General features: G+C 43.8%; 1 protein-coding gene across 1 annotated transcript; it reads right to left on the bottom strand.

The window, feature by feature from the left end:
• Positions 1-468: 468 nt before the first annotated feature.
• On the bottom strand, positions 469-23,874 carry LOC106957630 (wings apart-like protein homolog). Its single transcript, XM_015049040.1, has 20 exons — positions 23,536-23,874; positions 21,788-22,311; positions 15,923-16,658; positions 14,780-15,162; positions 13,295-13,419; positions 9,651-9,749; positions 9,374-9,544; positions 9,138-9,274; positions 8,742-8,853; positions 8,376-8,621; positions 8,078-8,189; positions 7,885-7,982; positions 7,311-7,387; positions 3,934-4,070; positions 3,683-3,798; positions 3,380-3,565; positions 2,568-2,784; positions 2,398-2,486; positions 2,209-2,304; positions 469-1,582 (listed from the first exon to the last, which is right to left on the bottom strand). Exons 2-20 carry the CDS (start codon positions 22,287-22,289, stop codon positions 1,517-1,519), a joined length of 3,705 nt encoding a protein of 1,234 aa, XP_014904526.1. The 5' UTR covers positions 22,290-22,311; positions 23,536-23,874; the 3' UTR covers positions 469-1,516.
• Positions 23,875-27,006: the final 3,132 nt, after the last annotated feature.

Raw genomic sequence — 27,006 nt, 5'->3', positions numbered from 1 at the left:
CCCTCAATTTTCCCACAACCCCACCCTTAATAACCTCCAGACCCACCCATTTTAGCCCCCCAACCCTCCAAATAACTTTCCTCCTACACGAGGAAATCAATCTATGTACAGGGACTATGTACAGAAAGCTCTTCCATTCATTCTGCAGACGTCCGGGAATAAAGCTCTGTAAACTTCTGTTTAAAGGAGTGTGAAGATTTAATTGTGTGTGTGTGTGTGTGTGTGTGTGTGTGTGTGATGACACGAGCCTCGAACAAATCAAGAAACCTTTGAAGAACCTGAATTTGGTATCTAAACGACAACATCGGATCCAGTGGAAAGCTAAACTGGCAAAACGTAGAACACATATCTGAGGTGAGAGCACAGGCTGCAGAGTTAAAAGGAGTAAAACTATGAATTACCAACACCGTTGGGTTTTACACAAGACTCAAAGGTGTTGGTTCCTGTGAAATGTTTATTGATTGAGGCGTTTTTTGTTTTCTATGAAATGCCAAAAACGATCCTTGTAATAGTAATAGTAATAGTTTTAATCCTAAGAACTTTTTTTTGTTTTGTTTTGTTTTAGGATTAGATTTATCCCCAACCTGATAATCCTCAGAGTCGAGCGAGCCAATCGGCTTCTGGGTTCCAGTGCGTCAGAAAACACACCATTTGAAGTCTGAGAAACCCAAAAGGAAACTAAAAAGAATTGTCCACCTGAAGCTTTCAGGGACCCTCAGACTATCTTGGTGTCACTTTCAGTTCCTCTCTCCTCCTCTCTCAGCCGTGTTTGATCTCTGTTTAGCTTCCTTCGTGTCTGCGTCCATCTACAGCCGTTTGTTAGGGATAAAACGGGTGTTACATCTAGAAAATGATCAGAAAATTTGAATTTTGACAATGCAAACAAGAGAAGAAAAAAATAAACGGGAAAAAATATGGCCTACAGTGACACTTCCAGGTGGTCCAGACTAGTTTCTGTGCTTCTGACCCACAAAAGATCAATAGCTTTGATTCCTGAGCGTCTTTTCCACAGAGTCAAGAGGTGAAAAAGGAAGAGAAGCGCAAGATGAGAGGAGTAGAGAGGATGTCACTTTCAAAGCAAAGAGATCAATTTGGACTTCTCTGGGTTTTTTTTTTTTTTTCCTTTTAAATCATCTTGCGATGTTTTGAAGCTTCGAGGACAGGAGGGAGTCGGCACAGAAAAAAAACAAAACAAAAAAAACAAAAAACGTTTGCAATCGGAGGGAGGTGAATGAGGAATTTTCAAAAAGAAATTCAGAAAAGCAAAGAGGAAAAGTCAGGATTGGAAATAATCAACATCCCGAGGAACTTTAAATTAAAAACAAATAAAAGCCAAACACTGCTTTAGGGTGACACTTCAGAACGGGTGGAGGAACCAAATGACAACGAACAACGATCCACGGGGGTGTGAAAGGGGCTGCCTTTGACTGGAGGAGGCGTCTCTCAGTGGCAGAGGACAGTGTATGTGTTGGTGTGTGAGGCATAGAGTTTGTATGGGTGTGTGTGTCAGGCTTCTCTAGCAATGCTCCAGGTAGTCAATAATCCGGGAGATGGACTTCTGTCCTGCGGTGCCGACGTCGCACTGCAGACAGAGAGATCAGAGTTTCAGCGATTATAGGAAAAAAAAAAAACCTTCGAAAAAAATCGTCAGCGCTGACCTAATTCATAAATCGTTTTAATCTCTTCTTAGCTAAAAGCTAAAGAAAATCCACAATAAATTTCAACTCGTATCAGAATCATTACAGTTGTACTGCGCCTTGCATTGTTTCAACCTAGAAATCTAGGAAAACCTTTTTTTGTTATCGGTGATGTGTTTAATAACGGAGCCAGATGTGAGAAGCTATTCACGGCTGTTTGTCTACAACATGTTGAGACGCGTCTGAGGTTCTTCTAGGCTGCGGGAGAGCGAGAGAGAGCCACACTTAAGGCAGATAACATGAAGGCTGAACGCGTACGGCACAGTTAAGGAGTCATCGTTTTGAGCTTTCAACATGTCGCTCATTGATTTGGAAATGGTGGCGGGATTTTTAGAAATCATCAGCTGTTAAAAATACTTGCATGACGATTGCTGTACTGCTTACCACGCTAGTTGCTAACAGGCACTGCTAAAATGAGCTTGTAATCTCAACTCCTTAGAGCTGCTGTCAAAAAAAAAAAAGTGTGCTATTCATCCTCAGGTACAGAAATGTTCCAAAGGCTGCGACTCACTGTGAGGTTCATGAAGTTGAGGAACTTCTTCAGCATTTCTGTCATGATGGAGAAATCTCCTTTTGGCAGGTTTTCTCTCACAGTAGTCACATTCATCTGGTGGAAACAAACACCAGACAGTGGTAATTAATCATAGAAACTATACCTCTCTGTAAGCGGGGATGTGTGGGGCAACGCAGTGAGACTCACCGGGCTCCCCTGACACAGGCAGCCCAGCAGCAGTGCTGTGTACGAGGCTACGATGCTGTCCTCCATGTGCTTCCCTGCGTGCTGCAGAGCTACGGGGAAGAAATCGGGACGTTTTATTCCCACAATTCGACCGAGTTCTGGCCAGAGAGTAAACCGGAGCGCCACTCTACCTTTGTTTAGGTCCAACTGCTCGTCCTCCTCGTCGTTATTCTTCTTCTTGGCCTCCTCCTGCTTGTCTGAGGCATTGTCGTTGGCAACCCACTGGATCTCGCCTCCAGTCTCCTGCCACTCGCCGCTCTGGTCGAGCGCCGGCTTCGGAGCCTCTTTGATGAGGTCATCGGTCTGCGCCTCGGCCAGCACGGCGGCTCGCTCGCGCTGCAGGAACAGCTGAGGGGGAAACAAGTTTAATCATATTAAAAGGTTGTTTTTATTATTATTATTATTATTATTATTATTATTATTCTGATGCTGGGTTACATTAAGCCCAGGATAATTTGAAAATGACCAGTTCAGAGCAAAATTTGGCTGTCCCCAACATTAAATCTAACTTTATCGTATCATTTATCGTGAAAATTTCTTATCACAATAAGAATCCTGATTTATCCGCGTCTCAATAAATTCCAATTAAAGACCTAAAAAAAAAAAAAAAAAAAACACAAGAATTATCAAAAATATTTTCACCACTTTCTGTGCTTTCTGCCACGGGAGCATCAATAAATATCAGCAAATTCAAAAATATAATTAAAAACACACTCATGAAATAAAACAAAAGTAAGTGGCGTCCTGATGACGCCCGAGTCAAATGGTGACATTTGTCAAGATGTGCATTTGTGGCGCTACAAATGCTGCGCCATGCAGTCACATAGTTAAGTTACCAGAAAAAAAAGTTGTAATAAATAGTTTATCATGGTTTTTATCGTTATCACAATAGCATCATGAAATATCGCGATAAAAATCCTGAGCCCGGATTGCCCAGCCCTACCTGTACGAGAGCTGCGATGGCGCTCAGAGGCCCGCCGCCGTTGCCACCAACGCCCAGGTCCTGATGCTGCTCGCCGAGCAGGACGGTGGAGTCGCACGGCCCCTGGCCCCCCTCCATCTCCATCTCCATCAGGAAGTATCTATTCCTGGCACTGTACTCCACCAGGTTGATCAGCAGCCCCAGACCCTGAAACGCACCGGAAACGCAAAAAGGTCGATCGTTACACTCCATATCATGTTCAGCCGGGCTTTTTGTTTCTCGGGGGTTTTTCCCTGTCGGCTCGGGGTATCGTGTGATGCGCACCAGCACTCTGACATCAAATCTCTGCTCCTGAGGAAGATACTGAGGGACTTTGAGAACGCAGTTGAGAGCGGTCGCTATCAAATCCTCCTGCTCGCCCGTTTTTGTGCTGCCCCACTCTGCGTAAACACACACACACACACACACACAAACACACACACACACACACAATAAAACAAAAACATGAGAGCACTGGTCTCTAACTGCTTATTTTGCGGTTCAAACATCTTCGCTGAGCGTTTTCGGAGCCTCACCGTTGTCGTGCGTCAGGTTGAGCAGGACTCCGATGATGGCCCTCATGCAGTTCTCCACTGCTTTCCCCACCGTGCCGCCGTCCGACTTCACCTCCCTGCTGTACCGCTGGATCATCTGCTCGCACCTCCTCAGAGCCCTGAGACAGAAGGTTCAACACTTAATCGCAAAATATTATCGCCACGGGAACTGGTGGTATGAGATCAAAAAAAAAACCAATTCCACAAAAATCCCCCAACTTAAATGACGTTGTTTAAAGTATAAAACATAAGCCCAACCTTTACATCAATTGCACGGATCAATAAGTCCTTATACCTTTTAGGAATAATAAATATTCACAATACAAACAAATCGTGTTAAGGTAAATGACATCAGAGCTCAAATTAAATATTTCCTTGCCAAGTTTAGCCGTTTTCAGCAGTTTTTAGAAGTTTTGTCTGATTTAACCGCACAGGGTAAGTAAAAAAAAAAAAAATGTCTGTCTTTTTCATTAGGTGTCTGAAAACATGAGTTTTCAACAATAAATAACGTTGAAAACAGTTGAAAGTTCTAGCCTGTCAGGTGACGAACTTGGTTCACGTCCAGATTCTGAACAGGACTTTAACTCTTCAACGACGTAATAAAACAGAGCCGCATTCAGGGAAACCGCTGTTCGTGTGTGTGTGTGTGTGCGCGCGCGCAAAGTCCGACCGCGGCAGCTGGGAGGGTGAAGTGGGTCAGCAGCACGATGTAAATAACCAAATTAGATCAAATGTCAGTGGTGAATGAACAGAGCAGAAACCAGAGTCTGGACGCAAAGAAAGACAGAAGGAAAGACATAAAAGGAACATCTGGATGAAATTAACTTCGGAGCTCACAGAGGGGGATGAGGGGGGAATCTACAGTCGCGATGCGGAGGAAGCTCATCCTCGCTTAAATGAAGGTTTTGAATCTTGGTTTTTTTAAGCCAGTCTTTTGTAAATGCGATTGGGATCGTTGGCCGTTGACGACCCAGTTTGGCCCAAGTTTCGGCTGTCAGACAGATGGCGTCGTATTTCACTCCGGGATACTTCGCAATCCCTCCACGGAAGTCGCGATTGATTTTGCGCCGACTTGCAATTTTCGCCAGTTGTCACAACTTTTCCGCTAATCTGACCAACTGACGCTTTCTGTGTTTCCTTCTTTTCAGGCCAACCGGTGTAACCCGGCTGAATCCTTAGCAAGATAAGAGCACGTGTGACGCTAAACGGTAACGTTAGCCCTTTTCTGAGACGAGCTAATAGTATTTGCTTGCACTGCGCAATCATGGGAGTGGTCTTTGTCGTGTTCGGCAACAAGTCAGAGCCAAAAGGCAAAAAAGCTTTGCTGTTTTCTTCCAAACAACTCTGTTTGGAAGAAATTCTGTAATTCTGCTGCCTGCAGATAATGTTAGCTATGCCAGTATGTCATATTGATAACAAAAATGCTAATGTTGCTGTTAGCTATTTTAAGCCCCTTTGCTAGTTGGTTAAGGCGAGGAACAAATCTGGTAACACTTTATTTGACGGGGTGTGCATAAGACCAACATGACACCTGTCACGAACATGAAGGAGTCATTACGAATGTTTACAACTGTTGTTGTGAAGCGTCATTTGGTAAATAATGACACTTTTGATGCAAAGTTGCTCTAAAAGTTGCATTAAAAGTGCCAACTGTGCATGGAAGTGTCATTATTTACAAAATAATGGAAAGTTGGCACTTTTAATGGACTTTCAATGTTTCAGTGTTCTGCAGAAAGCATGATGCAGCCACCACCATGTTTTAACATGGGTGTTCAGACTGATACATAACATGTGTGTTAGGTACAGGTTATGAAAACTTAATTTTGGTCTCATCTGGGCAAAGAAGCGTCTTCCACAGAAAGAAACATTGTCACAGACGATGCTTCTTTCCCTTTCAGAGAACCATCTCTAATGAAGTTCGTGGCCAGACAAAATGAGGCTCATCAAATGGCAGAAGGACCTGCTGCGTTCCCGTTTGGGGTTTATCAGATTAGGCCTGCAGACAGCTGAAGCCGTCAGATGCAGACGGAGGAGCTTCTGCAGAGTGATCGGCGATGGAGGGAAGCAGACGGGAGACAACTCAGAGAGAAGGAAAGCAGGAAACTGGAACAAAGGAAGGAAATAAAGAGCGAGGGAGTGACAGAGAGACTGAAGAAAAAAAAAACGAGCGAGACGGATGAAGAGAACTGAGAGCCCGTGCCGTCTGGCTGTTTCGGTAGCAGAGCTCGGTCATTCTGGGGGCCTCACCCCGTGGATTTCGGGGTTAATCGAGTTAACCAGCGGACAGCTGAGGGCTCAGACCGAAGCCTGCGTCGCACTCCCAAACAGCGGCTCTTTGTCGCTCTTTGCCCGGTCACCCAAAGGGCAGGAAAGCAGGAGGAGCCGGGAGGAGAATCAGCTGGTCAACTGATTCTTCGTCTTCCTTCAGATAATGGCGGTTCTCACAACGTCTCAGTCATCAGTAGAGTTTCTCTTTAACACGCTCGTGACTGGGTTCTGTAATTCATCCAAATGAAACTGGGACGGTGGAGTTTGTCTCTTTTGGAAGGTTTATCGAACTCAACAACTTTGTGCATTGCTGCCACCTTGTGGTGGTGTTAGCTGCAGAAACAACAGCTGGTTGGTGATGTATGACTAAATAAATAACCTCCGTTTTTTATTGTCCCTTTGCAGCTTTGTTAATTCACTCTGTTGTAAATGCCTTCATATTTTCTTTAGCTGTTCTGGTGCTTACATAAAACTAATTCCTAATTAAAAAAAAAAAAAAAGTCAAGTAAGTCTCAGTAAGAAGAAAAAAACAGAAAGCTAATTAGATCAAGAGCATTACACTTATGGATTGTTCATAAAAAAAATTAAGCTCTACATTATTTCTGGTAGATAACTTCTGATTCTTTTTTTATTTGTATCAGTGTTCTCGTCTTTTATGAGACCAAACTGAAGCACAGGAAGGTTAGAAAACTGCCTTCAGGCTGCAACACCTGGGAAGAAAACCCCCGCCACTGAAGAAACAAGCGAAAGAGTGACGTCATCCTCTCCTCCAGCTGAGGTCAGAGGTAAAAAGGTCGCCGCTGAGAGTGACAGGAGGTCACGACAAGGAAATGGAGCGACAAAACCCCGATAACGATCCACTGAATAGCGAGTGACGCACACGGAACACAAAGACGGGGGGGTTGGCTGGGGAGGGGGCGCGCGCTTCGAGCTTCTGACGGGGGAAATCGATACGTCTGGATTTACGTGGCGTCGGTCTGATCGTCACACAACGAGGAAGAAGTCTCAGTAGATGAAATATATGCGGCTTGACCCGGCAACGCCGCATACATTTAGGATCCGCAGTCGGAACCTAAAGCAAGATTACTCACTTTGCGGAGGAGACGATGAGCGACGAGTCCTTGTAGGCGATCAAGTAGCCCTGGTTCTCTGGGTTGTGGACGGACACCTGCATGAACCCAAACGGTCACTTACTTCCGTTTCATTCAGAGCTTTTCTTTGATTTTCTTGTGTGTGAATCCTATGCTGACACTTTCAGAGATCACAAAGAGGGAAAAGTTCTTAAAGCAGGACCTTTCAACACTTTCAAGCTAACCCAGTCTACTTTCCAGTACAAATATCTTAATACACTTGAAATAACACAAAACTAACTTAAAAGTAACTTTTCAGCAAGATATAGCTTCTTTTAGGCTAATTATTCCAGAATATTGATTTAAAAAATAAAAAAAGTACCAGTTCCACTAACCTGCTATACTTGAAATAATCTGCCAGTTGAGCTAGTAGTTTTTTTTAAAATTATTATTAATATTATTGACTTAAAACAAGTTATATATATCTGGAAAGTTACTTTGAAGTTAGTTTTGTCTCATTTCAAATGTACTTGGATAAACTTTTTTTTTTTTGTAGTACGGCTTCAGTTTCCTCCCCCCCCCTGAAAACACTTACGCTCTCCAGCACCCGCAGACACCTCTCCGCTCCCCACAGCGACGAAACCAGCTTCTCCTCCTGGTCCTCCTGGTCCAGGTTGTCGACGCACTCCTTCACTGTGGAGATCGGGGGGGAGGGGGGGGGACAGCCACGGTCACATTCAACACTCGGGAGACGGCGCGAGCGTTTTCTGTCCCTTTGAGACAAACACCTTTATCCACGATGTGATCCAGTCCTCCCAGCAGCCGCAGCTCCTCTTTGAACCAGTCTCCCGCTCGCTTCGAGGTCAGAGACAGCAGCGTCTCCATGGCTAAATGACCCGTCTGTAAGAGGAGGGGTGGGGGCGAGGGGGAGAGGATAAGCAGCGTTTTAGTTCAGCTCCGATCGAGCCGCTAAAAACAGCCTGAAATCTATGGGTGGTGTGAAGGAGCTGTTTTAGGAGCAGCTTCTTTTCAAAGAAAAAAAAAAGCTTGAAAATTGGAAATGAAAGACTCGGAGCGTCACGGCACCGTGATGTTCTGCAGGTCCAGGTGCTTGTTGTGCACGGTGTCGCACAGCTTCCTGATCTTCTCCTTTATCTTGGCCAGCTCTTTGGCACTAAACTGGACGCTGGAGTCCGGCTCCGCCGCCGCTCCGTGGTCTTGGTCCAGCTCGAGGAGCCGGATCATCAGGTCCAAACAGGACCGGTCCAGGTCCATGTTCAGCCGGTCACGGCTCAGGATGTACATCAGAGCTGCTGTGCACAGAGCCAGGTTCTGAAGGTTGGGGAGGGGAGAGGAGAGAGAGCGTGATAACCAGCAGATTAACACAATCTGGGTCAAAGCACTCGGCTCAGTTCTGGAAAACCGCGTCGCTCTTCCGAGTGTGATCCCTACCGGGAGCTGCGGGGCGTCGTTCAGCGTTTTGAAGACCTGAGCCACCTTCCCTCTGGCCCGGAGGTGCATCCTGAAGCTCGGCATGGCGCAGCGGGTCGCCAGGCTGATCACACTGGAGAAAACCCAACAACTGTGATGTTCACGACACCCTGCAGTGACGCGTGCAAAACACTCTAAAGTAGGGCTGAAACGATTAACCGAATTAATCATGGCTGACTGATCATTGGCATAATCATCGACTAATCGATTACTGATCTCGCTGAAGAAACCAAACAACAACGATGGCCACGACACATGTAAACACTCCAACTTAGGGCTGAAATTCTGTAAGAATAAAAATTTAAAATCTATTAAGCTCCTTTTACAACCGTTAGAATCAGGTGTTCGTTTTCGTACCTAAGGCACCGAGTGTTGAGCGGCTGGCCGCTCTTCAGGCCGGTGGCGAGGTACTCGAAGTCGTCCGTGAACTCCTGGTTTTCCCCAAACTCCACCACGTCGTTGAAGTGCTTCACATGCTGGACCACCGTGTAGAGCTGCAGACGCAAGACGGCGGGGAAGAGAAGTCGGAAGCGTTTCCTGGTTTTTAGTCAGGAGTTTCTGAGTGCGATTCAGGGAAACAAACGGAAGCGTACCTCTTTGTGTTCTTTATGGCACTTGAGTGCCGTGACCGTGTCCTGGTACGGATCTGTGGGAACGGTGACGCACTTCGTAACCTTCGGAGGAGGAGGCGGCGCCTTGAAGACCCCGTCGTCCTTCTGGGAGTCGGCCGGCTCCTTGCTGGAGCTCCCGGTCGGGACAGACGCCTGCGCGAGGGAACGGGGGAAAGTGTCCGTGAGTTTCCGCAGTGCAGCCGCAAAAACCTAAACGTCCGGTCAGACGCCGCGTCGGCGCCGTCTCTTGCGTTCTTACTGAAGTCGCGTGCGATCGGGAGGAGAAGAAAGGCGGCGGCGGTTCCTCCTCGCTCTCCACGGTCCAGTGTCTGGCGTTGTACACGGCTTTGGTGGGAGACTGAAACGCAGCGCAAAAACAGGAAACGGGTTGAACGTCGGCGAAGAAAGGCAGCTGAGAACACGGTGGAGCCGCCGGCCCACCTGCAGTTTGAGGCAAAACTTCAAGCTGACACACAATCTGATGCAGACAGAAACACTTCATCGGCAGTTTTTGTCTTTTCCTTCAGTTACCTCATTTTCCTCTTTTTTTTTTTTTTTCTTCCCCAGACAGCCAGCAGATATAAACAGATACAAGGACGCTGAGCCAACAGGACAAGAGGGGAAAACGTTGGGCTCCTAATGGGACTAATCTAACTAAATTATTTGTTTACATTTTATTAGGATGATTTTTTTGTTTTTTAAAAGTCACACAAGGCCTTTGTGTGGGTATCTGATTAAGGGAAGCTCTTACTGTAACTGCTTGTTGTAAAACTTTATGAAACATAAAACTAAGGCCCCGATTTAATTCGCTGTTAAATGTTTCATTCCATCGCGAGCGTCGAGTGGTGCATTTGAACTCTGCTGGTTACCTCAGCAGGTCTTTGCAAAAAGCGTTCATTGGGAATTTAGGTGACGGACCATACAAAACAGCACATATTTAATGACAAAATGAACACAAAAATACACCACTGACACATTTTTAGTTGGCCCCTTTGTTCAGTGAAGCAGGCAAACAGGCCTAAAGCAACTCTGAAGAGAGGTCAACCACCCCTAAGCATTCAGCTGGAGCTGTAATGGAATAGATTAAAGCATATCTATAGGAGTTAGACTGGCCTAATCAAAGTCCAGACCTAATGCCAACTGAAAATCTGCAGAAGGAACTGCAAACTAGCGTTCACAGACGTTCTCCATCCAACCAAAGACAACAAGAGAAAAGTTTCAGGGTAGAGACGCAAGACATTTTCCTTTCACTTCCCAATCATGCACTACTTTTTACTGATACACTGCATAAGCTCCAGATAAAATAACCTGAAGCCGGTGGTTTTAAAGGGTTCCATTTCTTTTTGGCACATCGTGCACAAAATTTGCCAAAGAGCAAAAATGTTGACAAGCTGGACTCAATCAGACGGATGGAGAGAAGTCGAGAGCAGAGAACAGAGTGGATGAGCAAGTGAACCGAGGAGCAAACGGATGCAGAAGAAGTTGGTGAGAGTCAGCCAGCGATGATCAAACAGCAAGACGCACTTAAAAACAAACACACACACACACACGCGCGCGCACGGACACACACACACCATCCTCAGTGCCAAACCTGCGGTTGGTGGCTGCCAGGGCATTCAGGACGAAAAACAAAAGACAGACAGAGGGAAGAAAGAGAGCAGGCCGAGTTGGCAGGAAAAAGTTTCTCTGCAGGGTTAATAAGCAAGAGACAAAAGGGGAGTTTGGGGATGAGCCGCGCAGAGCTGGAACGTCAACACAGCAAATTAAAGCCTGCTACAGTAATCTGAATGACACAAGGAGCCCCCCGCCCATCCCACCCACCTGCTGCTGAGCAGCATGGTGCAGATAAAAAAAAAAAGCGAGGCAGGAAGGTGGGCAAACTCCTCTCTCCCCCCGGTCACCGTCCTGCAGGGAAGCGTCAAACGCTCTCCAGCTCACACCGTCAAAAAAAAAAGAAAAAAAAGAAAAAAAAGAAAAGAAATCCTTCCAATTCACCTGTTAGGCCCAAATACTGACGAATCCCTGCGTCACTATGGAAACATTTTCCCACTGACCTTCATTTTTGCCTTAAGTTAAGGTCGGTGTTCATGATAGGAAAGAAACGGAGCCAAGGCCAAAACCACCGCTGACCAGACCCCAAACAGCCTGGTAAGATTTGCGGTAAGTAAGATTCTTAAGTAAATCGAATCTAACTTAAGAATTAATGCAAGTAAGAATCTTATTTAAGTTGAAAATTTTAATGCACCCAGTAGCTTACAGGTTTGGCAACAGATGTGGGTCAGTGGTGAAGACTAACATGGTAAAGCAAACCGACCATAAATCTGAAGTTACCCACGACAGACGCAGAAAACCTAGCTAGCTAGCAAGCAAGGGTACATTAGGAGCTAGTTAGCGGTAGCCTTAACAGCCTGAAGTCACAGAATGGAATGAAGATGTCTGAGAACAGCTCAGGAAAAGTCCTGTGATAAAAAAATAAAGATTAAATTGTCTTGCCATGGCGAAATTTAATACCTGCCATTAACGTATTTAAGGCCAACTTAAGTGGATTTAAGACATTTTAAGGCCTTACTTTTAGATGCATGAATTTCAGACTTTTTAAGGACGCGCCAAAGCTGAAATAGCTGTGAACTGAAAAGAACCCAATGAGGTCTGTGGAGCTCATTAAGACAAACCTGACAGATTACCTAAAGGACGAGGGTCAGAGACTTCTTAAAAACACTCCTGCCGTACAACAAGACCGAACATAATTATCGCTCCGGTTCAGGCTGTTTATTTGATAAAAGCTTCAAGAGCAGATGTATAAAGAGGCTACACCCCACAGCCCTCCTCTTCAGGACCCTGCCTCCTCCATCTAACACAAAGTACACAGACTCTCCGCTCTGCTTGAGTGCCGCTGATCTGCGTCAGCTCTAAAAGAGGCCGATCGATAACTCTGATCTGAGGCCGGCACCATGAGGCGCGCGGCGACAGGCCATTAGCACGCTGACACAGCAAAGACGGGCCAGCTCGGGAGCCTAGAAAAAGAAAAAGGGCTGATCGTCTGCCACTCCTCAGCTCTGCCGACACAGACCGCCACAAACCAACACACCGAGGATTGAGTCAGAGCAGGCGGAGGCGGAGAAACCCTCGTCCCCACAGGTACATCCATCCACACCTCTTTAACTCCGCAGCAACACTCGCGGCTATAACGGGCCCTAATTAGATGAAAAGACCAGATCGATCGAGAGATCAAAACACGAGCAGGCGGCTGAGTTTTGGATACGATTAACATTTCCAAAACCTAAATTCAAAACGAATGGACAAGTTCGGGGGGAAAAAAACACTACGACAAAAACCAGAGTTAATTTGGGAACATTTAATGCATTTTGCAGGCTGTGGCGATAATAAAACAACCTCAATATCTCTTTCAAAATAAGAATCAAATGCGCAAGTTTGGATTAGCCTAATCCACACATGGTCAAAATTACACATACGCCGCCCCACTGATTTTTGATTACATTTTTCCTACTTGCCAAGACACCACACAGTTTTCAGAGCCCTCATTGAGCTGTAGTTCTGGGACGATGTTTGACCACTTGTCTTCATCAGAAACGGTGCAGCGAATTTAAACTGGTAAGCTTCATAGCACGGAGCCAGCTATCAGGTATAGTATTCAATATATTTTTATTTGAAAGCTATTTAGGAACCTTCAAAGACGAGTTCTGCTGAACACGGTAGTTTTATCATCTCCTTCAGCAGCATTTAGACGATAAAACATGACATTTCTGCCACTACTTCTCATCCTTGGATCCACTTAGTCTGCAAAGACTGTAAATGACTTTGTGTTGTAGTTTAAACAGCGTCACGGTTGACACTCGTGAGGCGCGTCAGACCCTTATGTGCCTTAGTGACGTTGTGTCTAACCTTCTTATGTGCGCTGAAGATCCTCCGGAACGTGTCGGGATTCTTCTCGGTCACTTTGCTTTGAGCCGCCCTTCTGGGGCCGCTGGCCAGCACTCGGAGGCCGTCCTCAGAGAAGTCCAGAGTATCTGGAAAACGGGAAAAAAAAAAAAAAAAAACACATTCCTGATTATCCCCTCCAATTCCAAGTTCCACCTGAACTGGTAGGGTTATAACGAGACCAACACATCAGTCTTATCGAGAGTGAAAGTGTCCGATGTTTCCAACAGATTTCCCTGAAAATATTTGGTTTTATCTCTTGCTTAAATCGGGGTTTCTCCAGGTTTCACCAACTCAAATTTAACACTTTTTAAAGATGTTCTTAAGTCCATTATGATTTGAATTTAAGACCTATAGTGCCACAGAAAAGTACAATTTCGTCCAGCTAGCTGGTGAGAAATTTGCATTTACCTATGTTGGACGCAAAAAAGCTAGCTAGCTAGCTAGCTAGCTAACAGGGGTAATGTTAGCAGTAAGATAAGCAGTACCCTCAACGACCTCGAGTCACAACGTCGTGAAAAAGTTCAGTGCAGCTTAAACTTTTGTCTGACAGAAAATTCTGGTGAAAAACCCCAAAACATTAAATATATTAGATTAAATAGTCCTGGCAAGACAAAATTTAAGACTCATAATTCATGTATTAAGGTCAATTTACTTAAAAAAAAAAAAAGAATTTAAGATATCCAAAGTCTTTAATATTAGATAAATTTAAGATTTTAACAGACAGCCTGTAAGCAGGTCATTCACCACTTTAGAGGTGAAAACTAGAGTTATTGTTTAGACGAAAACAAACAGCAACAAGGTTATCGCTGTTGGGAAGGGGAAAAAAAGATCTGGAGCACAATGTGGGCTCTGTGTCATGTTTACATGTACACACGCGCGCACACACACACACACACACACACACACACACACACACACACACACATTCAAAGAAAAATGATCTCTGTCTGAGAGCTGGACTGGTTCCCAATTTCTGCCCACACGACGAGGCCATTTTTCATACTTTTTAATCACCAAAATTGCATCCAAATAAATAAAGAAAACAACAGCTTTTCTGAGAAACTCAGATTTGAATATGTACCCTATAAGATACGATCGCACAGCTCACTTGCCTCTTTTCTGGAAGCAAAAAATTGCAGCCTTGTAACAGAAATGTCTGTGTTACATTAAACAGAAGTGATTTCTGTTTCTGTTGGGTTAATTATAGCTCGGTGAATCACTCTGCACTTCTGGTCATCAAGCCAAAGGAGCAGAATGTGGATACTCTGAATCTCGCTTACAGCCAGGATGCTCAGTCGTATTTACATCACTGAGACTCTGGTGTCGTTTGTGTTCACCCATTTGGGATTACTGACAGCTTTACTACAGTTCCCCCCCTGCGCCCCCGACTCTGATCGGTGCAAAGTTAATGTCGGGTCATGCATTTTCTTTGGAATGTGCGTTTACCTCTTTGAGTCTTCCTCTCCGGTCTCTCTGAGTTCTTCTTGCTCTCCTTCACCGCCGGCTTTTCCCAGATCTGCCGACTCTCTCGGTTCTCCAGCCTCTCGAACGGATCCGGAACGTCGTCGTCGTCGATCGTCGTTTCCTTGACGGTGACCGCCGGGGTCGCCTTGGATACTGCAGCCTGCGCGACCTTCCTCCTCGGTTTGGAATCGGCGACGGCGTCGTCCCCACCGTCGCTGTCGCTCATGTCGTCGAAGCCGAAGTACTGGATTTTGTAGCTGGACCTGCCGTCGCCGCTGTCAGCGCTGTTCTCTTCCAGGTTGAAGTCGGTGTCGTCGAAGCCGAACAGGTCCTCCTTCTTGGACTTGGTCTGGGTCGGACTGGGCCTGCGCAAGAGAACGGCGTCGCGTATCGAGCGGAGAGAGGTTTTTATTCCGTCTGCCACTGTTCTTTCAACGTGAACGAGATTTCATTTCGAAACTATTGCTAAAAATTGCAACTAGGGCTGAAACGGTTAAAGAAATTCTTTGCGAACAATCGTCAACCTTTTTTTTTAGAAATCAATTAATAGCTAACTGACTCAAAAAAAAGAGGCAATTTTGCTGAAACAATGTACTCACTGTGCAGAAATTAAGCCAAAATGGTATAAATAATATATACATTTTGCATTGAAGATAAAAAAAACTAACATTTTTTTGTAAATACTATCTCAAGTGATAGTTTTAGCTTTACAGTTTCAAATTCTGTCAAGAAAAATTATCCTATTTTGCACCTGTTGCTATAAAATCACTTTAAAAACAAAACAAAAACCAGATTAGCTTGATTCTGTAGTGATGCTAAGCCAAACGAGAAGCGCCTGGCTTCTCATATGTGGTTAAAAGGATTGTTTTGGCTACAAATGGAAAAATGTTCTCTAGAGAAATTATATATTGTTGGATTTTATCCAATAAAATGTTTATATTCTTTAAAAAAACTAATTTAACTATTTGTATCATGCAGGGCAGATTGAGTTCATCCAACTTAATCCAAATGAATAAATCTCCACACTAAAACACACAGGATGTGATTTAATGAGCCTTTCTCCAGCACTTGGTCATGTTTTCAAAAGTGACTATTTTTTAAAAAGTCAATGTGTTTGTGTCCTACCTCGGCTGTTGGGCTTCGGTCTTTTTCCGCTGCCACCCGAGCTCCTCCGCTTCCGTCATACTGCCTGAAGAGGAGCCGCCGGTGCCGCTGGCAGGCGCCGTGTCACTAATAAACTCGTCCCTGCCGCGGTCCTGGTTGGTGACGTTGGACGCCGACACGGACGAGGGCTGCAGCACTGTGTAGTCCCTCGTCCTCCCCCGGCCCCGTCCCCCGCCCGTTGTTTTGGTATGGTTGGCGTCGGCGGAGGGTTTGGGGAGATCTGAGCCAAAGGCGGCAGCGTCGAATCCGCTGGAGTCCGCGGCTCTGCCTGAGCCCTGCTTGTTGGGCCTCTTGTACGTCCGACAGTTCGAGTTCCTTTCGAGCGATAACAACGCGGACGTCTGGGAGAACTTGGACATCTCGGCGAGGTCGGACTCGCAGGTCAGACTGTTTCCCTCGCCGGGGTTCTGCGGCCGCGGAGGAGAGGGGGGCTTCCTGTGTGCCGAGTGAAGGCCAGCCGCCGCCATTCCCGGCGAGCCCCAGGAGAGCGTGGGGGCGGGGTTACGGGGTTCCTGGAGGGGCGACGGTGGGCGGAGACCCATGATGGCGTCCCAGGAGTCGTACGTAGATTCGGCCTGGGAGCCCGTCTTCAGGGTGGTGGTCTGGGCCAGGGGCTTTTTGTCGCTGTCTGAAGCATTTAGGTACCAGGAGTAGCTGTGCTGGTTCTGTGACGACGCCGGGTTCTGCCATGACGATCCTAAGACGGAAAAATATATACGTCAATAAATAGGGCAAGTCTGGGCGATAAACTGAAAACTGACGTCAAAGTTTATGGTGACAAATGACGTCATTTTGTCTATGTTGTTATTTTCCGTGTTTTTCTTCTTTTTTGTCTTTTTTTTGTTGGTGTATAGGCAGGCGGCAATAAAAATAATTATGGAAACCAGTCCGGTGGAATCACACCATCAATATGACTGGTTGTGAAGTATCCATCAACTTATATTCTTTATTTTCAGCATAGGTGTGCTATTGCTATCATCTATTTATTGTTATCGAGGTTAACTGTTCATTATATTATAATACTGACTTTAGGCTATATCGCCCAGACCTAATTTAAGGTGACAACAATCCCTGTTTTGTTTTAAAATATTAGTAAAATCTAGTTTTACACTAAAACCATCTCACACACAGTGTGACATCACCTCTCCTGCTGTTATAAATACTTAATAAATGTAGAACTAAATAAAGGAAGTCTGGAGGGAAATGTTTTGAATCCTATTCTTGCATGTTAATTTATGAATAAAAAAACAAAAAACAAACAAAACATCAGCTACAATTTATTAGCAGGTCAAAAACCAGAAATCAGTCACAAAATTCACAAAATTTCTCTTTAAAGGAAATCCCTAACCGCTTTCAAGGAAGGCCTGAAAGTATGCTTTAAATAAAATAAGTCAGATGCCCTGTTTAGTTCCTCTCGCTAGGTGCTAGCTTGATGATATTTTTTTGTAAATCAACGCTGTGAACCAAAGAGAATCGTGTTGCTCAAGCAGGATGTTCTTGCAAAAAAACAGGAACTCTAAAGTGTGTCGACTTGTGGAACTTAGATGTGCAGAAACTCACATCTTATCTTCTTAGGCGTCCCCAGGTGCTAAAACTTCACCGTTTCTATGAGCACCTCTGCAAACGGGTCATACAGCCACATCAGAAAAACAAACAGCAGCCACCATCCAGGCCAAACCGACACTCGTCTGAAAGCTGCTACATTTATTCAAAAATTAACACCCATTAGGAGCATACGCAATAAACATCTTAGTCTCTCACTGTTTTAGAATTAATTGTTTTTTAAAAAATACATTAAAGAAAGAGATATAAAATTGTGAACTACACAACCTCCATCATGCAGGACATCTTGTTCTTTTAAATGTTTGCTAGATTTAACTCTAGAATCAAAGGCTTGAGCTCGGACGCGTTCCGGCTCTCTCATTGAGAAAAATCAGAACCTGGCAGATCAGAGGCATTTGTAACCACCGCGATAATAACTCTGAGCTGGAAAAAGTCGCAGCAGTCGCTCCACATAACAAAAACAGGAAACCATTTTACATGAAAACACCGAACCCTAAACGTCTCTGCTCTGAACAGAAGACCCGGGTTTGACCTTGGAACTGGGTCATCTCAGATCCATCCGGCTCTTAGATGAAACACGCGGTAAATTAAAAGTTGAAAGATGAACAGAGCCGCCAGAAAAGCTTCGGCACTCCAGTTTTGTTCCTCGTAATGGCCGAGCTACAGAACATCGACTGAGCCGCTAATGGATACGGTTAAAACAGCCGTCGCCATAAAGGGACCGTCGGTCTACATACCTGGACATTTTGTTCTCAAATTCTGAAGTCGAACCCACCGTCTCTACCCACCTTGTTTCTAATTGGGATGTAATTGACTGCACTGCATTCTATGTAAATGGGTCAGAACATGACTACATGACTGCATTCTATTTACGGGTGCGCCGATAAATCGGAGCAGATTTTCTTAAATTTTGGGAGATCGGCCGATACTTGCATGAAAAACCGATCTCATCTACCTCTGCAGATTTCCAACAAATCCGCCGCTGTCACATTTTGCTCTGCCGTGAGAGTGGACTGACAGACAGGCCCCGCCCACCGGGTCGCGTCTAACTAATAGTCACCCCGCCTCTGCCAACTTAGCAACTTTGTCTCTTATTTAACAATTTTTTTAAGGTCAGAAAAGAAAAATTGGTGCCAGAAAACTGCAGTCAGTGCACCCCTACTTCTACTTGAAAGAATGTGACTGAATTTGGACCAAATGTATCAAATCTAACCTAAATTGGGCCTGTTCAGATTTCTTTTCCTGAAAATTTTCAGAATATAATAAAAAACATATTTGAAATATGATGCAACTTGATATGGAGCTATTTCTAGAAAGCACTGAGATATAATTGATATGCAGCATTCTCTCTAAAATACTGTACACAATTATTTCATCACACATGTGATCTGTACCAGGGCTGTGTAATTTCATCAATTCTACGATATTATCGATTTTTTTTCCCTTAGAGAGTATCGATACATTGAATCCTACTTTGAGTTTTATGTCAAATCCACATGAATTAAATGACAGCCGGTTTCACATTAGAAATGACGTGATGAAACCAGTTGCAATTAATTAAATAATGAAATGAAATAGATAACATTATCTAAAATAAGTGAATAAGTAAAAAAAAAAAAAAAGGATTTCTTTTCTGCATAACGAAATACAAAGACACACATTTAAATAAAGCAAATGTAAAACAAAAACATTTATTACATCAGTATCGCACATCAGTTCAATTCATTCGATCCATGTCTGTGGAACAGTCACAAAATGTTACCAAAATCATCTTTCAGAAAATCTTAAAACTGTGTCAAACCGGGTGCTGAATATTGTGATAAATATCATATCCTGAGCAGAGTATCGCATATCGTATTGTGTCGTGAGATTAGTGTATCGCTGCAGCCCTAATCTGCACCCTCTAGGTCTGTAATAACCTTCAGTTTAGGATTGGGTGAGATGATAATTCTTGATCATGAAGGATTAGAACATGTCCATAATCCGCCACAGCACAGAGATTGTTTGATTGGTCTATAGAGCACAGTCTATGCTTTTCAATTCTATGCGTCAACAATCTTTAACGAAAATGAGTTGAAACATTTATTTTGTATTTCGTTGGTATTGGAGCACAAAGTGTTAAATGTGGCTTTATTTAAAAAAAAATCATAACTGTGGTTGATGTCCGTGTCCTTAGTCTGTGGCGAAGGAAACGAAACAGCCGGTCCTCAGTATCAAGCTGATAAAATCAGTTAGAGTTTAGCCAGATACACGACTGAAATAATAAAACGCAAATTTTTGCCCGAAGCTGTTTTTGATAAAAGTTTATTTTGAAGCACTGAAACGGCAGATGAACCGGGACAACTCCCTTAAAACCTTCAAAAAAACAACAAAAAAAGAGAGACTTCAGCACATATAAAATTTGCTGAATTTCAATCAAAGTATCTCCCGAAGCTCATTGATACATAGTACCAGTGAGAGAGGATGCTGTCAGAAGTGTGAAAGCCGAGTGCATGGTGCGTTCAGGCAAAGAGTAAACATTCGGTGTGAGATGGTAGGAAAGGGATGAAATCGTTGCTCTTTGCAGTTTAACAGTGATCAGGCACAACATACACCGTTGACGTCCTTGTTGTGCTGCAAGAGTGCATCTGATTTGTAAGCTAAAGTTTAAGACGAGATGAAACTGATGGGCGTTTCATGTCTTAAGTACGTCAGCGGGACTTGAAACAAGATGGTAGAATTGATTTAAATTTTGTTTAGCTCAAACCTCTTTGTTTTGTCATGAGTCTACTGCTTTTTTTTTTTTTTAATGAGACATTGTACAATTTTTTTTTTTGTTACCTTGTGACAAACTGCACGTTTTTAAGTCCAGCCGAACAAGTCGCTTGAGATAGCCAAAGATCGCAAGCAGTGAACGGCAGGAAGGAAGTCCGAGTTCAGTCGAGATGTCAATGATGATTGCGATGATTTATCAGTTCATTTCATGAGCTTTGCTTCGCCCCCCCACCCCCCAAGTCTAATCCAAACAAAAAAACAAAACAAAAAGAGAAACTCCAACTACCACTTGAAACCCACCCAGACTGCAGGACAGACCCTCCCACACAATCGGATGACACGAGTCCCAACACTCTGAAACCTGAAGAGGAATTGAGACTCTGCTGCTCCTGCTCTTCATCCTCCTCTTCCTCCACACCGATTCATGTGTCAGCCACATAAGTGAGCAGGCTGTTCGCAATCACACACTCAATATGACCGCAGCGATTTCATCGTTCACTCATTAAACACGGGGGCTTTGCGAGAACATAATCGCTCTGCGCGGCTTCCATGTTCCTCTCTTTCTTTCCACAGGTAAATGAAAAAATAAATATGAAGACCTGCTGCTTCTTAAGCCAGATGGAGGAGGTGGGGTGAGAGAGTATGAGGTCATGATGCGTGGATCCCAGCTCGTGTGGGTGTGGAAGCAAAAAACAGTGCCAAAAGCTGCACATTATAAATGGCATCAAGGTGCAATCGGACGGCAACCTTCAAACGGGAGCAGACGTTAGATAGAGGAAAGATCCATTACACACACACAGTTATATACTTTGTTTGTTTCTGATCAGGCATAAAACTAACGCAGACTTCCAAAAACGTGCTTAGCAAAATATCAACTGATATAGAAAGGTTATGTTTTGCCGTTTTCTGGATTACATAATCCAAAAAAAGAAAAAACATAAAGAAAAAAAATGACTGCTGACTTTACAGTTGTCCTGTAGACAATGATTGACAATGTTTCACAAGAAGGGTAAACCGCAAAAGGCTACTGCTAAAGAAGCTAGATGTTCCTGGGGAGAGGAGATGTATCCAAGCGCACTTACAGAAAGTTGGCAGGAAGGAAAAAGTGCGGTGGAAGAAGCATAACTAACCATCAAGCAAAAACTTATACAAGAATTTGCAATGGATGGACGGTAGCTACGGTCTGTAGCCAAAGCTTCAAGAGAGCTTACAGTTACCTAAAAAAATAAGTTATCTTTTTTTTTTTTTAAATCACAATCTTTATCACAATAGTACTACAAAATATCGCAGGCGCTCAGCTCGAGTTACACAACACTGAAATCAACAACATCAGCGCCGACCACCTGTCACTTAACAACGTTAGACCCCGTTTCAATGTTGATTCCATCTTGTTTACTGACAGCAATAAGCTGAAGATTTACGATCCCCGTTTCAAAGCCGATCTTCTGTTGCTTAATGATTGCTCTGGCTTTTTATGATGCTACACAATCAGTCTGCGTGTTTGTTTACCTGTGTTTGAAGTGGTGCTGTTGAAGAACCGGGCCGTGTCCTCCATCATCTCCGGCTGACTCCCGTCGCCACTGAACCACGGGCTCTCCGCAGCCGACAGTGCGGCAGCGGCGGCAGCATGGGACGATAACCCCTGGAAGCTGGACCGGCTGCCCGCCTCCAACGAAAAGCCCGGCCGCTCTGCCTGCGGCGGCTCGGCCGACGTCGGCTTGGAGGGTGACGACTTGCTGCCCGCCCGGGACGTCACCGGCTTGGACTCCTCGTCACTGTCGAAGCCGAACGGATCGTCCAGGCCGTCCTCCGAGGGACGGGGCTTCTTGTAGACCTCCAGGACCGAGTCATTCCTGGGGGCTCCCGCTCGCTTGGAGCCCACCTTTGCCTTGTAGGTGGTGTCGCCCCATTTGGTACTGAGGGTGCCTCTTTTGGTGGACAGGACCTCGTCGAACTTGGACGTGCCCTCTCCTCCCTTGCGGCTGTAGGTTTTCCCAAATCTGGATGTCATTGTTGCATCTGGTTCATGTTCTCTACGAATAAAAACAATGAAAATTAATGTTTGTTTGTTTGTTTTTTTTCAATGTAGTTTCGAAACCATTCAATGGACTTAAACCAACAATTCTGCAGATGTGAATGTGTAGTATCGCGCGGATTTATTTCAAAATGTATCACTCAGAGTTTTACAATGAGGGACGGTGACCAAAGCGTTCTCCTTGTATACGCTTTTATTTGCCATATTCAATAAAGGCCAGTTTAGCTGGAAGACTTTGTGTCCGTCCGCTCCTGTGATATTGGATATCCAGATACTGACCCAACTTGAATTTTTTGCACTTTACAAGAGTTACAATGGCAATTATATCTGAAAAATTTCTGATTAAAAAAAAACTAGTTAACCTGAAGCTAGATTGTCAGATCTATTTAATATCAGAACATGTGCATATTCTAATAATAAAGCAGGTTTTCCTAAACAAATTTAGTTAGTACATGTACTCTCTCATAAGGGAGAAATTACTAGCAGACATGTTTTCTCTCCACAAACATCTCTGCTTTCTATATCCATTGTTTTTATCATTTTATTGAGCATTAAATGGTCTGACCTTGGCCCCCCGCTTTAGGGAAGAACACTTGTAAATAATCTTCGTTTTTGTACAATGAACAGATTCAAACAGTGTAAATGCAATTAGAGAAGCAATTGCTTCTCTAATGTCATTGCTGATACTTTCCGTCTTGGTATTGTCTTAGACAGCTGTATCCATCCAGAGCAGCAAACTGGCAAAACTACTACTTTTACAGAGATGCTCTCTCTGGTAATAATAGATTAATCACTGGCATTTGAGCAACAGCTGCAACTTCAAATTCTAGATATTCCAGAAATCAGCAAATGTAGGGTTAGGATTTTTTGTTTGTTTCATCTTTGTTTAATAAATATTAATAGCCTAAACACACTCGTGTGTTTTGTGTATTATAATGTTAAATTTGAGTCATTTTAGAACATTATAAAAGCCTGGTTTCTTTAATATGCCGTGATACTGTTGGGTTAAAGAAGACTAGAGCTTCTTTTTGCCGTGACTGTCTGAAGTTATCTTCAACCGTTAACTACACTTTAGCTGTTAGCTTTAGCATAGATTCAGCGGATTAGCCGGAGCTAGTTCCAAGCTAACGGCTAACAATAACTACAAACCGACATTCCACCGCTCTAGAGTTCCACGCAGATCAGTTTAAAGTCTTAACCCGTCACAGGTTCCTTCACTTACCCGGTGAGTTAAAGAGCCGATCGGCATCAGACACAGAGATGAGCCCACAGGGCCGTTAGCCTCACAGACAGACAGCAGAAGAGCCGCCGGGCCTTCTGCTTCCCTGAGTCGAGCTGTTCAGTATAAACAAGGCCGAACAGAGGCAGTTACCGGTGGATCAGAGGATCCAAGACGGCCAGGATAAGCCGGCAGGTCCAGGCCGAGGCGGAAAAAGTGGATTTATAAGCGCATTTAATAAATTCCTCTCAGTTTATCAGCCCAAATTCAGACTCGATTGTCTTCTTCAGCTTACGACGAAGGCTTCCATTGGACTCCCCCCACCGCGTCAAGATTGAACTGAAACAACAGCACGTAACCGGAAATAGATCCATTCAAGCTGTGAAAATATAACTTCTTACAAATAAAGTACCCACTATTAGTTCACATCGGAACATTCGGAACTAAAATTAGTTTTAAGAGTCTGTGTTTAGTTTTGGTTTTTAAATATGTACAATGGTTAATAAACTCGTCAGTTAAATCCCGTTCATTTAAATTATAGCTACAATTGTATTTTGTTTTTTAAACTTAACCGGAATTTGTTTTGCTACTGCTTTTGACCTTGATCTCATTTATGGCTGGGATGCTGCGTTCCAGTACATTCCTTAAACTCGGAAAATGTACATTTTAATTTCTAGAACGAGTAATAATAATTTAACAGAAAAAGAGTATGAAATTATTCAGAAATACAGACGCCTGCTAGAATATTAAAAGAGTCGAAGTGAAAGATAAATTAATCTTAAGGAAGATATGTGTATGTGCACAATGCCGTTTCATTTAACAAAGGCAAACTGCGCACTTAATTTACTTGATGTTGACAGTTAACACACAAATGCCCAGCACTACAACATTTAAAGGACAATGCGGGAAGTCTGCCCCGAGTTTTGCTTGCAAATACAGCAGTCATTAGGTGTTTTCATTTTCTTTTCTTTTTTTCTGGCAAGCTTCAAGGTTGACATATCACACCAAAGGAGCCCTTTCAATCAACCCCCCCGCTCACCCACTTAATGGTGAAAACAGGTTCTCTCCCTCTGTGACGCTGCAATCAAACAGGATGTGTGGATGGATTTTGCTTTGCCTCATGTCCCAGCATCTCTAATTTGGTCAGATCTGTCCGAAGAACATAGTTCAAGCAATCCTGTGATTTATTTTGATTGTTAATAGATTTGATAAGTCTAAGTCACGCTGCCACACTCCCTTTAGAGTACAGAGGCTTCCTCTCTAAAGATTTCCAAACATAATCTGCAATCTTTTTGTAATTCTTCCGCCATTTGACATGGTCCATTCTGTCACTGTTAGTGTCCCTCCGTGTTTCAAATCCAGATTGAAAAACAACATCTCTGTTTATGTCTGATCTTTGCCACCCTACCTTGGGTCCTACATCCATCCGAGTGTTTGCTGACATGCACCCTTCCGTGGCCGTCTGTTTCTTTGGGGCAGTCGGGTCATCCTGGCAACAAACTTTGATGTTTCAACCTTAAAATCAGATGCAACTGCGACCCGCAGAGGGATAAGCCTGGCAGAGGACTCAGGCTGGCATGCGGCACCCCGCTTTCGTGCCAGCATCAGCCATCCTGCCAGCCATCAGACCAATGTTACTGTACCGTGAGGGGGTTCATCATCCTCACAATAAGAAACAGATCTGAGTTTTTCACTGCATTGCCAAAAGCTCCCTGAGCAGGGGCCTGTTTGTTGGGATCCTGGCAAAGCTTTGTGGTAGCACCTGGAGTGCCTCGGCATCACACAGCTTAAAAGAATGAGCCAACGCAGTGGCTGCTGTCAGCAATGGCAGAGCCTTCTGTAAAAACAATTAGGTCTTTGACATTCAGCAGATGATATCTGGCAGAGATAAAGAGAAGAGAAGCCACACGACTTTTCAAAACAAACAACTCTGCAGAGAAGATGGTTCAGAGAGGACACGGGCTTCTGGTTGAGTGTGCTTCTGACCTTGAGACGTAAGAACAAAACAGCATCGTCTGCATATAAACCTATCTCTCATTGATTTTAATGTCAAGATAAGACTTTTTTTCTGCCTTGTTTTCCGTCTGAATGATTCATAAATCGTAGTTCATGAGCTTTGCTATTAAAAAAAAAATACAATTCCTCAAAAGGAGTTTATCCAAAAAGGGTTCCGAAGATGTAAATGCGTTTGCACATATGTTGAGGTGAACATTTTTGGACATGAAGGACAGCCAAGAAGTCACATCTGTCTATGAAACCCATCCAGGAAAGACTGAAAATCTACAACGGACAATAAAAGACTGCATATTTTCTCTGACCAATACCTCTTCTGATTGTTTGGGACTGCTGAAAAAAAAAAAAAAACAATTAAAACAAACATGAGTTCTTTGTGGTGCAAGTAAAGTAAAATATCCTGAAATCTACAGAATATCTCAGAAGTCTGCCTTGGATCAAGAGTGGGCTCAAAAAGTCAATCTAGAGTAATTTCCTCCAACAATCAAAATATTGGTTGGTTGGTCGGTTGGTTGGTTTGTTGCTTGCCAAGCATCGGAACGTTGAAATGTTGGTAGGAGAAACGGTCAACACTTTTAAACAGTAGATGGAGAAGAAAAAGAGTCAACACCCTCAGATCAACTACAGTGACAGAAGAGACAGGAATGGGTCAGGTTTTTGGTTCAGAAGTTGATATTTGCTTCTTAGAGAGAATGGAAGAAACTAGAAAAAAAGAAGGATCTTCTTGCTTGGATTGAGACAGACAGAGGACAGCTGACAGTTAAATTAAAAGAAGAAAAAGTGCCCATCTTCTCCCTGAATGGCCTATGATTAAGGTGAAGGAAACCCTAGGTCTCATAGTTCCTCAGCAAAAAAATATTCGTCTATCAGGAACCTTGGGATAACTTGTGCTAAGCTGAAAATGAATCATGCATTTGTTTTGTCACGTGTGGATTATGGCAGAACACTCTAACCATGTCTTAGCAAGACCTCCGTGTGGAAATTGTGCTGCTGGCAGGTTTCTGACAAAATCATGTAAGTTTTCACGGGTGACATCACCGCTGATGAAACTTGTAAAAGCTCTCAGTTTATTTCAGAGTGCGTTTTTATTCTTGTTCTGACTTGGAAAGCTCTTCGCGTCCAACACCAGGTTCTGTCAGAGAACTTCTGCACCCACGTATCCTCAATAGGTCTCTATTTCTTTTTCAATCTGTATTTATTTTAAAAAGTTTTCCCAACACTGGACATGCTGGCTTTCAGTTCAAAGTTAATGCTTTTGCAGATAAAAACCCATAAAAGTTAAGAAGTTTTCAAAATAGTTTTCTGTTCGGAAACAAAAATCTACAACTGTTAAATTTAGTAGTTTTTTTGACCATGACAAAGAGCAAAATGAAAGACTGTAATTTTTGTTTTTCACCACTAGATGTCGGGATGTTCACTCGGTCTGTTGCTGCCTCGTCAACATCTCACTGCAATGATTTC

The sequence above is a fragment of the Poecilia latipinna genome, unplaced genomic scaffold (genome assembly GCF_001443285.1).
Source record: "Poecilia latipinna isolate Pla-1442-1.1 unplaced genomic scaffold, P_latipinna-1.0 Scaffold920, whole genome shotgun sequence".
NCBI classification, from domain to species: domain Eukaryota; kingdom Metazoa; phylum Chordata; class Actinopteri; order Cyprinodontiformes; family Poeciliidae; genus Poecilia; species Poecilia latipinna.
This window is presented reverse-complemented; position numbering and strand designations above follow the sequence as displayed.

Excerpts from the sequence above, each read along its gene's own strand:
- LOC106957630 (XM_015049040.1), bottom strand. The coding sequence starts at position 22,289 with ATGACATCCAGATTTGGGAAAACCTACAGCCGCAAGGGAGGAGAGGGC. Across the intron at positions 8,854-9,137 it reads CTCAACACTCGGTGCCTTAG|TGTGATCAGCCTGGCGACCC; the intron begins GTACGAAAACGA and ends GGTTTTCTCCAG. Across the intron at positions 2,487-2,567 it reads GCAGTTGGACCTAAACAAAG|CTCTGCAGCACGCAGGGAAG; the intron begins GTAGAGTGGCGC and ends TCTTCCCCGTAG.